An 11359-nucleotide genomic window follows, 5' to 3' on the forward strand; every position below is an offset into this window, starting at 1 on the left:
AGCTCAAGACCAGCCTGGGCAACATGGTGAAACCCCGTCTCTACTAAAAATACAAATATTAGCTAGGGTGGTGGCTCGCACCTGTAATCCCAGCTACTCGGGAGGCTGAGGCAGGAGAATCACTTGAACCTGGGAAGCAGAGGTGGCAGTGAGCCAAGATGGTGCCATTGCACCACTCCAACCTGGGTGACAGGGAGAGACTCTGTCTCAAAAACAAACAAATAAACAAACCCTGCAAACATCATCTTGTTTATGGTCTATCACTGGTTGGTTAGACCTGAAGACCTGTGACTTACATACCCAGACCCACTCACCCTCTCCCACCCACCAGGGGCAAAGAAAACCCACTGGAATGTCTTCCATCTGGATAGAGTTCACATTTCCCAAAGCCTGCTCACACCCCTAAGTATCGAACCCATAATCCGTGCTTCTTACATCCTGAGTGTTTGGGCATAACCAAGACTATTTTGCAGGAGGGGAATTTGATATTCTGGGATGCCCGCGTGAGATGCACCTGATTGGATGGGCTGTTGAGCTCCTCTAGCTTCTCTGAGTGGCCTCTGTTACCCCAATCTGCTCTTTGCATCCTACGTGTCAGGGGAAATTCCTCTTCAGCTCCAGGGACTCTGGGATCCCTGAGGACCTGGCTGAGTTGAGTGGTAGCAGAGAGGGTGGGAGAGATCCTGCTGAAGGCAGGGAGACACTTTCCTTGGCTGAGCCAGTAGCTGAGAAATCAGTGGCTATACCCGCTATAGCTGCAGGAATGTGGCCTTGGGGTATGACGACCTTCTCCCCTCCCCCGCCAACCATCTGGTTTGCCTAAGACTCAGGAGCTTCCTAGGACTCAGGTCTACAGTGCTAGCACCAGGAATGTTCCAGACAAATCCAGGCAAACTGGTCACCCTGTGTCCCCAGGCTCTACGATCTCTGTTTCTCATCTCCAATCCTGGTCACTCACTGTTCTCTGAGCAGAGGCTCATTCCCATGCCTGGGCCAAGTTGTTCCCACACCTGAGCCACGCTTCATGCCTGCTTTACCTACTGATTCTGCCCTGCCTCCAGGTGCCACCACTCTCCTTCCAAGAAGCCACTCATTCCTCCGAATGGATGGCTTCCACCTGAACTGTCCTCAGAGTATGTCCCATGGTCCTCCCTGTGCTGCAGCCAGCTGCGCCTGCCTTTAGCTTTCCACGGGCCTCAGGACTTCTCAAGGACTGGGTCTGCGCCTGCCTCACCTGTCCCCCTAGCATCGGGCACACATCCTGGCTTGGCCTGAGTGGGACACCCTACCAACACTCTATGAAAAGACCCAGGATGCAGGATGGGGTCTCTGTGACATCTAGACTCCAGGAGGAGAGCCAGCAAGAGCAGGGTGGCCGAAAGAAAAGCTGGCCCCAAATGATACATTCATCCCTCTCTTAATCTCAAGAACCCTACAGGGAAGTTATTATTCTTACCACCATTTTACAAGGAAAACTAGAGTTCAACTAAGTTAGTTGACCTGCCCAAGTTCACAGCTAGTAGCAGTGGTGCCTAAATTTGAACCCAGTTCTCACTTATTCCAGGGACATGCTCTTAACCACTATGATATGTTGATGCATTTTATAGAAACCCTTTCTGGAACAAGGCAAGGGCATGAGTAAATAAATAGCGGGAAGGAGCGGCAGGATGAATTTAAGGTTGTAAACTGATGCCAGTTAGGTATGAATTGAGCAGGTGTGTGGGCTGCATTATTTAACATAAAAGATCAATAGCCCATTTTTTGTAGTCACTCTGAGAAGAAGTAGCTTCTAATGCGTCCCCTTCAGCCACTGTTCAAGAGGGTGGGAAAGGAGGGATGGCGAGGCACATGACAAGGAGGATGGGCAGGGCAGTCTGCTGCTGAGAAAAGTCAGTGTAAGACCTGACCGAAGACACAGGCATGTGGTGGCTCACGCCTGTAATGCCAGCACTTTGGGAGACAGAGGCAGGTGGATTGCTTGAGCCCAGAAGCTCAAGACCAGCCTGGGCAACATGGTGAAACCCTATCTCTACCAAAAATATAAAAATTAGCTGGGTGTGGTGGTGCACACCTATAGTCTCAGCTACTCAGGAGGCTGAGATGGGAGGATCACCTGAGCCCTGAGAGGTCGAAGCTGCAGTGAGCCGAGATCATGCCACTGCACTCCAGCCTGGGGGACAGAGTAAGACTCTGTCTCAAAAAGAAAGGAAAGAAAGAAAAAGGGGAGGAAAGAGAAGGGAGGGAGGAAAGAAAGAAAAGAAAGGAAAATGAAAATGAAAGAAAGAAAAGAAAAAAGAAAAGAAAGAGTAGAAAAGAAAAGAAAAGAAAAAAGACAAAAGGAAAGAACTGACTCAAAATGATAGCAAGATGTTTTTGGAAGGTTTGCATAGGATTTCATAGTTATCCAAACCTCTGCCTCCTCCCTGCCATCCCAACTCCCAACAGTTCCCAGGGGCCTACCTACCAGAGTGTCTTAAAGTCCTCCAGCCTAGCTGACTCTGGGTTAAGGCTCTGCCTCCAGAAGTCTCCTGGGGAAAGGGCATGGGATGCAGGGTGGGTGTCAAGGCCTTTGTCTACAGCCCTGAGGCTGCACACACAGCAGCAGAGCTGGGGCCTGGAGGCAGAGCTGGGGCAGTGGGCGTCTGAAGCAGGAGTGGGGCCAGACAGTGGCTAGAGGGCCTGGAGATCTCTTTGCAATTCTCTACCTCCCTGGGAGGGGGGCCAGAGGCAGATCAGAGCCCAAAGGTCAGATGGACACTTTGACTTCAGTGAGTCAACAGGGAAAGGGAGATTCCCTGGGACCAGTTCCCACCCCAAACTCAAACGATTGTGAGGTTTCCTGCTTCCTCTTCAACCCCAACCCCGAGGCACCTGAGCTGGGGGCCCATGGTGTAGCAGATGGTGGTGGGCAGGAAGCCATTGAAGCTGCAGCTCATGGAGGATGTGTAGGCGCCCATGGAGGGGAAGACCAGCCAATCGCCTACATCAAGCTCGGGCAGCCGCACATCCTCCAAGAAGAGCCTGTCAGAGGCATCGCATGTGGGACCATAGAGTGTGCAGGGGAAGACGGGCGGCTCTGAGCACAACTCCTGTGTGACATAGGAAAGGGGGTCAGAAAAGACAGCAGGCTGGCCTATCCCACCCCTTATCTGGAAGCCATTGAAAGACCCGGAAGGGCACTCCCAGGAGCACACGGATGTACACTGGCTGGGACCCATCCCTCTGTGGCCCCTGCCCAGCCTGGCCAGGTCTAATGTGCCTACAAGTAAGGGCTCGGATTCCTCCTCTGTAAATGGGGCTGTTGTCTTCATTAATTGCTATAAGGCAGCAGTTGAAAACTCAATTACCTAGAGGTCCAGCAGGTAACACAAATGAGTGAAATGGGCCAGGTAAGTCTGACAACAAACTGGAAAGTCAGTGTCTGTCTAAAGGGGAAAGCCACTGCTGGAAGTCACATTCCAGATCGCAGTGCCTGACATGCTAGACTAACCTGCTGAATTATTTGTTGCCTTGTTTTTCTGCAGGCCATGTATCATCAGATCTCTCAAATGTTTGAGAGGAGCTGAGAAAATCCAGGCTTTTATGAAATATGTCTAGATTTTTAAATATGGGCAACTAAAATTGAAAACTATTGTGGGAACCAAACAAACACAGGGTCTCCTACTGGTTCCTCCATATCCAGTACTCACTCCCCCCGATGGGAAGAGAGGCAAATACACACATGAAGACACACACCCAGAAACACTTCACACACATACGCACTCGCACATGCATGCAGACACACATCATATACATGACCAAATGTGTGCACACACCAAGACGTTCACTGGCCGGAAGAAACAGTCAAGATATTTACAAAGCAGTGTGGCCCGGATACCAACCCATCACATCAGGAGACAACTGCCCTGGAGCTGGAGGAAGATCCTGTTGGCCCTACAGGGTCAGGTATCACAGCTTTGTTGCCAGATCATGGGCGGGATTGAGCAGCAAGGGTGTCGGCAGGGAGGCCCCTGGTGGACTCGGGGGAATAGCTCGTTAACCACCAGGGAGAAGAACGTCAATATTTTGGAAAACATCCCATGCCTTTGTGTTCTGGTGACTGTCCCTTTACCTGATGAGGCCCCCATAGCCAGCTGCTGCCCATGGTCTGACCTGTGAGCATACATCACGTACGTGTTTACATGTGCTCTAAGCAGCAGGCCAGGACCTGCCTCTGGGGTCCAGCACAGCCACTGTTCCCAGTGGGGGAGGCACAAGGTACCTCAAGGTAAGGGACTAGACTCTTGGGGCTGGAGTGGCCCCCTTACCTTCACCACAATGGGAACCCTTGGGACAGGCTCTCGGTGGCCAAGGCGGAAGGAGCCATAGTGGCCATCGTTGAGATAATACATCAGCTTCCGGCTGCCTCCTGGGGAGAACTCAGTCGCTACTCTGACCCCCAGCTCCTGGGACAGAACCCCAACCCTCTGCCCTTCCTCTCCTCCAGGGCCTAGGGATGCCTGGACAGTGGCCTCCCCACCCAGTGCCATCCTGGCCCACCCACCGGGCTCCAGCACAGCCTTCTTGGCAATGATGTTGACAGCGGCTGTGCAGACAGACTCCATATAGAAGCGGCCCGGCTCTGCGATGACCTTGACACCACGCTCCTCAGGGAAGTCCTGGGCCAGGGCAGCACTGATCACTCTCGCCATCTGGAATGGGGTGGAGGGACAGCAGGAAGAGGTTAACTCATCCAACACTTGTTGATGTGCCAGTTCCTGTGCCAGCGCCCTACCTGCGTCAGTCCTTTCATCCCCAAGGCACCCTGCAGGGTAGGCATTAGAATTATCCCTGTTTACCAAAGAGGAAACAGAAGCTGAGAGACAGGAGGTCACTTGTGTGGGGTTGCTAGCCACCAGGCTCCCTGAGAAGTCCAAAGATGCAGCGATTTAATCCGATGCGAAATAAGAAGACGAGTGTCTTGTGGACCCAGGGAATGTAAACTCCCAACTGTAACTGTATTGGTGATGCTAACAAGAATTCTACAAGAAAACATACACACATACAGACACACAGAGAGGCACAGCCCCCAGAACCCTTGCTGCAGCTGCAGTGGACACGCTGTGCCACCTCCCCGCAGCCTGCCTTAGCTCATCTGCCCTGTGCAAGATGATTTCCAGCCTCCAGTGCCTGCCCCGCTTTGCTTCTCGCTCTGTGGGCTTTCTCCAGCACCCTCAGAAACTAGCTGGAATGTGGGGAAATTAACACCCCCAGACCACAGCCTTCAACCAAAGAGGGACAGGAGTTGGTGAATAAAGGACCCAGCCCCCTGTCATCTAGTGGGATGATTCTGAGGTTCTACATTGTCCCCAGGGGGACAGGTGCAGGGGCCCACAGTGGTAACCAGCTCATAGATGAATTCTCTTTTGACTTTTCTCCCTTTTGTCTCACTTTCCTGACTTCCTCATTGGCGCTTCCATGGATCATCTCCAAAAAAGCTACTTGTATCCAAGTGTTTGTCTCAGAGTCTGCTTTTGGGGGATATCAAAGCCAAGACATGCACGTACACACTTACCCACCTGTGCACACAGAGCACACCCAGAGACACACCAGAGAGACCTAAACACAGAGGTACATGGATGAACACAGACCCCACACACACACACACACATGCCTGGGCACACATGCCGACCTCCCTGAACACCCCCAGCGCCCCTGCCAGCTCACCTCCTCAAACTTGGGCCCGGAGTCCTCCATTCCGGGGAAGCCCCCTCCAATGTCCAGGCAGCTCATAGCATGCCCAGCCCCGCGGCCCATTTCAAACACGCACCGGCAGTCAGCGATGGCCTGTGTGAAGCTCTGGGGTGTCTGGCTGTTGGAGCCCACGTGGACGCTAGCACAGCCAGTGCATGTGACATGGTGAGAGATACGTACAGAAACACACGAAACACAGTTCCGAACCACAAAGCCACACGGACTGTGGATAACTGCAACAGAGACAGAGAGGCACACTCACATGTAAGGCACAAAACCACCGGGGCCAAATGCAGAAACAAACAGCTGGAAACATAACTGATTACACTGGCATAAGTGTGTGCTTTTAGACACCTGCACACTCAGGCCAACGAGGCACCCACGAAGAGGCACTCACCCTGAGTGTTCACACGTACACACACTCAGACACACACTGCCATGGAGCCCATAATCCCAGCACTGCCACGTGGACTCCCCTTCCCCTCATGGACACTTCACAACAAGACCCCAAAACCCCCGACCCCTCAGAGCAGGGAAGCCCTGAGTAACCTTCACTTTATATCCTGCCCCTTTAGACAGATGGGGTCTCACAGGCCCCAGAGAGGGGCAACAGCTTGCCATGGTCCCCAACTGATTACACTTATGCGAGTGTAATCAGTTATGTTTCCAGCTGTCTGTTTCTGCATTTGGCCCCAGTGGCTTATGTGTGACTGTGTCTCTCTGTCTCTGTCGCAGTTATCCACAGCAAGGGAAGGACCAGAACCCAGGGCCCCTGGAGTCCTCAGGCATCACTCACCTGGCTCCGACCACAGCCAACCCCAGGTCTCTGGCAGACATTAGCAGGTGCCCACATGCCTCCAGGCTGGCCCTGAACTTGGTACTCAGAAGGAAGGTGCTCTGGCTGTCCTGGGTCCTCAGCCGGAGGAGCAGTCTGGAGGAGGGACACCAAGATAGGGAAGAGGGAGAGAGCACCCAGCCAGAGAGGCCAAGGGGCCCAGGGCTTGATATACCACCCCCACCTGTGCCCAGCTGATTCCCAGATCTGGGGGGTTTTCCAATGCCACCAAATCCATGTGGCCATCACCCCAGCCCAACACCCTTGTGTATACATCTACTTTTCCCTATACACCCAGAGAAGGGAGTATGGAAAACTGATAGTATTGGTAAGCACCTACTACATGACAGGAAACATGCCCCCATGTTGTAAATGAAGGAACCGAGTTTTAGAAATTTTTTTTTTTTTTTTTTTTATACGGAGTCTCGCTCTGTCACCCAGGCTGGAGTGCAGTGGCCGGATCTCAGCTCACTGCAAGCTCCGCCTCCCGGGTTTACGCCATTCTCCTGCCTCAGCCTCCCAAGTAGCTGGGACTACAGGCGCCCGCCACCACACCCGGCTAGTTTTTTGTATTTTTTAGTAGAGACGGGGTTTCACCAGGTTAGCCAGGATGGTCTCGATCTCCCGACCTCGTGATCCGCCCGTCTCGGCCTCCCAAAGTGCTAGGATTACAGGCTTGAGCCACCGCACCCGGCTAGAAATGTTAAAAGAGACTTGCCCAGGCTGGGCGCAGTGGCTCACGCCTGTAATTCCAGAATATTCAGAGGCTGAGGCAGGTGGATCACCTGTGGTCAGGAATTCGAGACCAGCCTGGCCAACACAGTGAAACCCCATCTCTACTAAAAATACAAAAAATCAGCCAGATGTGGTTGCAGGCGCCTGTAATCCCAGCTACTCTGGAGGCTGAGACAGGAGAATCACTTGAACTCAGGAGGCGGAGGTTGTGGTGAGCTGAGATTGCACCACTGCACTGCAGCCTGAGCAACAAGAGCAAAACTCCATCTCAAAACAAAGAGATTTGACTGGGCATGGTGGCTCATGCCTGTAATCCCAGTACTTTGGGAGGCCGAGGCAGGCAGGTCACAAGGTTAGAGTTCAAAACCAGCCTGACCAACATGGTGAAGCCCTGTCTCTACTAAATACACAAAAATTAACCTGGCATAGTGGCACGCGCCTGTAATCCCAGTTACTCAGGAGGCTGAGGCAGGAGAATGGTGTGAACCTGGGAGGTGGAGGTTGCAGTGAGCTGAGATCATGCCACTGCACTCCAGCCTGGGCAACAGAGCGAGACTCCATCTCAAAAAAAAAAAAAAGAGAGACGTGTCCAATGCATACATCAGGTAAGCAACAATGCCAGGATTTGAACCTGGGTTGTCTCACTCCAAAGGCAGCTACCAAACCCTCTTAAAATGGCTGGACCTTGAGGGTCCTCCCCTTCACTTGTCTCAGGCCAGCATTTGTCAGGGGTGTGCTGTGTTGGGTGATACGTTCTTTACTGCTGACTCTCACCTTACTTGCCTGCACCCCTGCTGGTCTCACCTGGCCCCAGGGTGGTGCTGGGCCACCTTGGTGAGCTCCTCCTCACTGTCGAAGGTCAGGAGTTGCACCCCGTGCCGGGCAGCATACCGGATGTGGGAGGCAGGCTTGCAGCGGTTGGCATAGATGATGTGCGAGGGGGCCACGCCCAGGCCCAGCACCTGCTCCAGTTCCACCTGGAGTGGCCAAGAGCCAGGGTTGGGGGCTGCCTCACTGCCCCCCTCCAACTATGTGGGGACAGGAACACTGTGCATGAGCCAAAGAGGTTGCCCTGATGGAACCCTTGGTTTGGGTCCCATCTCCAGCTCCCCCACTTTTAGGCAGGAGCCCTGGGTGGGGTTGACAGGGTGCTCATTATGGAGTCCCTGCCGGGCAGGGCAGGGTGGGGCTCATAGTCTCAGCTTAGAACCAACCCGCCTCCCATCAGTTTCAGCCCCACAGAGAGGAGATGGGCTGGCTTCCTAGAGGCAGCTGGTGCACTCAATCCTGCTCAGTGGAGGGTTCCTCAGAAAGGGAGGAAGGGCTAGTCCGAAGGTGGTGAGTTACCTCAATTAATTGTAACAGTCAGTTACAGATGAACTCCTTGTTCTACTCTTCCCCACTTCTCACTACTACACTTGACTAGTCTTAGAAAGAAAGGAAGGAAGGAAAGAGGCTCAGCAAAATACTCCCATCCCGAGTTCTCCCCGTTCCCACCCTTGGGCTTCGGCTCTAACCTCCCTCAACATTGCTGAATCCCCTTCTGCTAAGAACCCCTTGGAATGTTGCACCCCTGGTGTAAGAAAAAAATGCCAGCTTTGGATGGATCATCTCTGTCTCTTACCATATGTTGGCCCATGGGCAAGTGATTCCCCCTAAGGCTGTCTCCTCCTCTATGAAATGCAGATCCCCTGGCTACCTTGCAGAGCGGATGGGAGGATTGAGGAGAATGCATGTTAGGCCCCCTGCAGTGTGCTTAGCGCATTTCAAGTGCTCCTCGGGACAGGGGACACTTATTCACGACCTCAGCAGCAGCAGCCTGGGACTCCCCCTCTTCCAGCTGGTCTGGCCTAATCCTCGGCGGGCACAGGCTTACCTGGCTGGCACAGTCAAAGCCGGTGCCCAGGGAGGCCAGGACACGCAGCACCCAAGGGCTACTGTTGCACTTCACTGCATAGAAGGGTGAGACCTGTGGCAGGGCTTGGCAGAAGGCCTGATGGCGGCTGGCCAGCATGTCCAGGTCAGCCAGCATGAAGGGGTCTTGCTGGTCCTATGGGATAGGGAGACAGGGAGGAAAGGCTGAGGGGATGGATTATCTCATTTAATCCTCATGACAGCTCTATGAAGTAAGGGCTGCTGTTATCCCCATTTTGGAGATGGGGAAGCAAAGGCTCAAAAAGGTGGTCACTGGCTCAAGGTCCTACAGCAAAAGCATGGCAAAGACAGGGTCTAACCCCAGGTCTCCTAAGTGTAGGGAGCCCACCCTTGACACTGTCCCATTCTGCCTTGCGACGTGTGCCACGGTCCTGGGTAGGAGAGAGGAGCCTGCTGGGCCGGGGCAGCTCCAGGCTATTTGTTCTACAGTCACTCAACAGGGTTATCCAGCACCTACTCTGTGCCAGGCTCTAATCTGGGTACTGGGGAAAGAGCAGTGAAGAAAACAGATCAAAAATCCCTGTCCTTGTGGAGCTTCCATCCAACTGAGCCACAGAGAAAAAGGCGTGGACTCAGGCAGCATGAGCTGATTAATCAACTATCAGGAGCCACACACTGTGCTGGGGGAAGGGATGGAGATACTATATAAATAATTCCATTGCACAGATGCAGTCACTGAGGTGCAGAGGACTGGAGTGCCTCACCCAAGTTCTTACTGCCAGACAGCAGCACAGTTGACATTCAATCCCAAAAAAAAATGGGTTCAGGGACACCTGTAGGTCAGGATATTTTGAGATATCTATTTTTTTCCCTTCTAATTTTCTCTCTTCTTCTCCCCTTCATTGATGCCAGTGTCTGGCTCTATAATGTCCTTGGGAAGAGATGTGGCCAGACAGGAGGCGGCTGTAAGACTTTCTGGCCTTCTTAGGGAAGCTTAGCCCTTGGGAGAAGAGGATGCCAGGGTGCAAGAAAAATGTCGTAGTGACACCGATAGAAGGCCTTCCCTCAGACCAGGAAAAGGGTCCGCTGACTGGCAGGGATGGGGTGGTGAAGATGATAAGAGAGCTGAGACTTTGTGTCCTAAGTGAGTCTGAGGGGAGGTAGGATGGAGCCCCTGGAAGCCAGTGGGGAAATGGTAAGTCACCGGGTGAGTCTAGAGCAGGCCTTCCCAGCCTTCATGTGCAGGCAAATCCCCCAGATCCTGTCAACTCTATGCTCCATGCAGTCAGTCTAGAATGGACAAAGAGTCTGCACTGCCAACAGCTTCTCCAGTGACGGTGACAATCAGGTCCAGACGAGATTATGCACGGAGGCAGCATAGCCCTAAAAACCCAGGGAGCTGGGGAAGCCAGGAGGACAAGCAGGCAATCATCTTTGTAGACCAAAGCTGGAGGACCCCACAGCTTGGCACCGGTAAAACTCCAAGTGGTGGAAACAGGCATGGCAGGAAGAATGAAAGTCAAGCTTTCCCATTAGCCCCAGCACAAGACAGCCTTGAGAGAGACGGCCTAACGGTGTTACAGAACGGTGAACAGAAAGCCTTATTTCTTGCCACTAAGGAAGACCTTAGTCTTCACAGCTCCCTGTCTCTCCCCTCCCTCCATACCGAATCAGAAAGTTCCTGGATCCTCCGCAGGACCATCTGCTGGGCAGATTCTTCCGGCCCCAGGGCGATGAGCTCCTTTGGCCATGGCCTTCCATGGGCTTCCTTCAGGCCCTCCAGGCAGATGCTCATCCCTAAAACTCCAACTGAGCCCTCTACCGGGTGTGGTCCTGGCATCCTGGAAAAGACTTGCTCTCATGACCCAGCCTCCTCCTAGCTCTCAGCTCCCCACTCCCCACAGGCCCTGGGAGACAGAGCTCCCAAGTAAGTTTTTTTTGGTGTGGTTTTTTTTGTTTGTTTTTTTGTTTTTGAGATGGAGTCTTGCTCTGTTGCCCAGGCTGGAGTGCAGTGGTGCAGTCTCGGCTCACTGCAACCTCCACCTCCTGGGTTCAAGCAATTCTTCTGCCTCAGCCTCCCTAGTAGCTAGGACTACAGGCACCTGCCACCACACCTGGCTAATTTTTATATTTTTACTAGGAACAAGGTTTCGCCATGTTGGCCAGGCTGGTCTCCAACTC

The 11359-nt window shown here is 53.1% G+C and overlaps 1 protein-coding gene across 1 annotated transcript in view; it reads right to left on the reverse strand.

The window, feature by feature from the left end:
• LOC105521449 (antizyme inhibitor 2-like) overlaps positions 1–10973 on the reverse strand; it is a 16719-nt gene extending 5746 nt beyond the window's left edge. Inside the window, exons 1-9 of the mRNA XM_011955661.1 lie at positions 10845–10973; positions 9180–9353; positions 8108–8280; positions 6530–6664; positions 5707–5872; positions 4544–4691; positions 4308–4408; positions 2872–3089; positions 515–647 (exon numbers count right to left, since the gene is read on the reverse strand). Coding sequence (XP_011811051.1) covers positions 515–647; positions 2872–3089; positions 4308–4408; positions 4544–4691; positions 5707–5872; positions 6530–6664; positions 8108–8280; positions 9180–9353; positions 10845–10973 — 1377 coding nt within the window. The remainder of the gene's footprint in view (positions 1–514; positions 648–2871; positions 3090–4307; positions 4409–4543; positions 4692–5706; positions 5873–6529; positions 6665–8107; positions 8281–9179; positions 9354–10844) is intronic.
• Between the last annotated feature and the right edge of the window lie 386 nt (positions 10974–11359).

Source organism: Colobus angolensis, unplaced genomic scaffold (assembly GCF_000951035.1).
Source record: "Colobus angolensis palliatus isolate OR3802 unplaced genomic scaffold, Cang.pa_1.0 Scaffold4, whole genome shotgun sequence".
NCBI lineage: Eukaryota > Metazoa > Chordata > Mammalia > Primates > Cercopithecidae > Colobus > Colobus angolensis.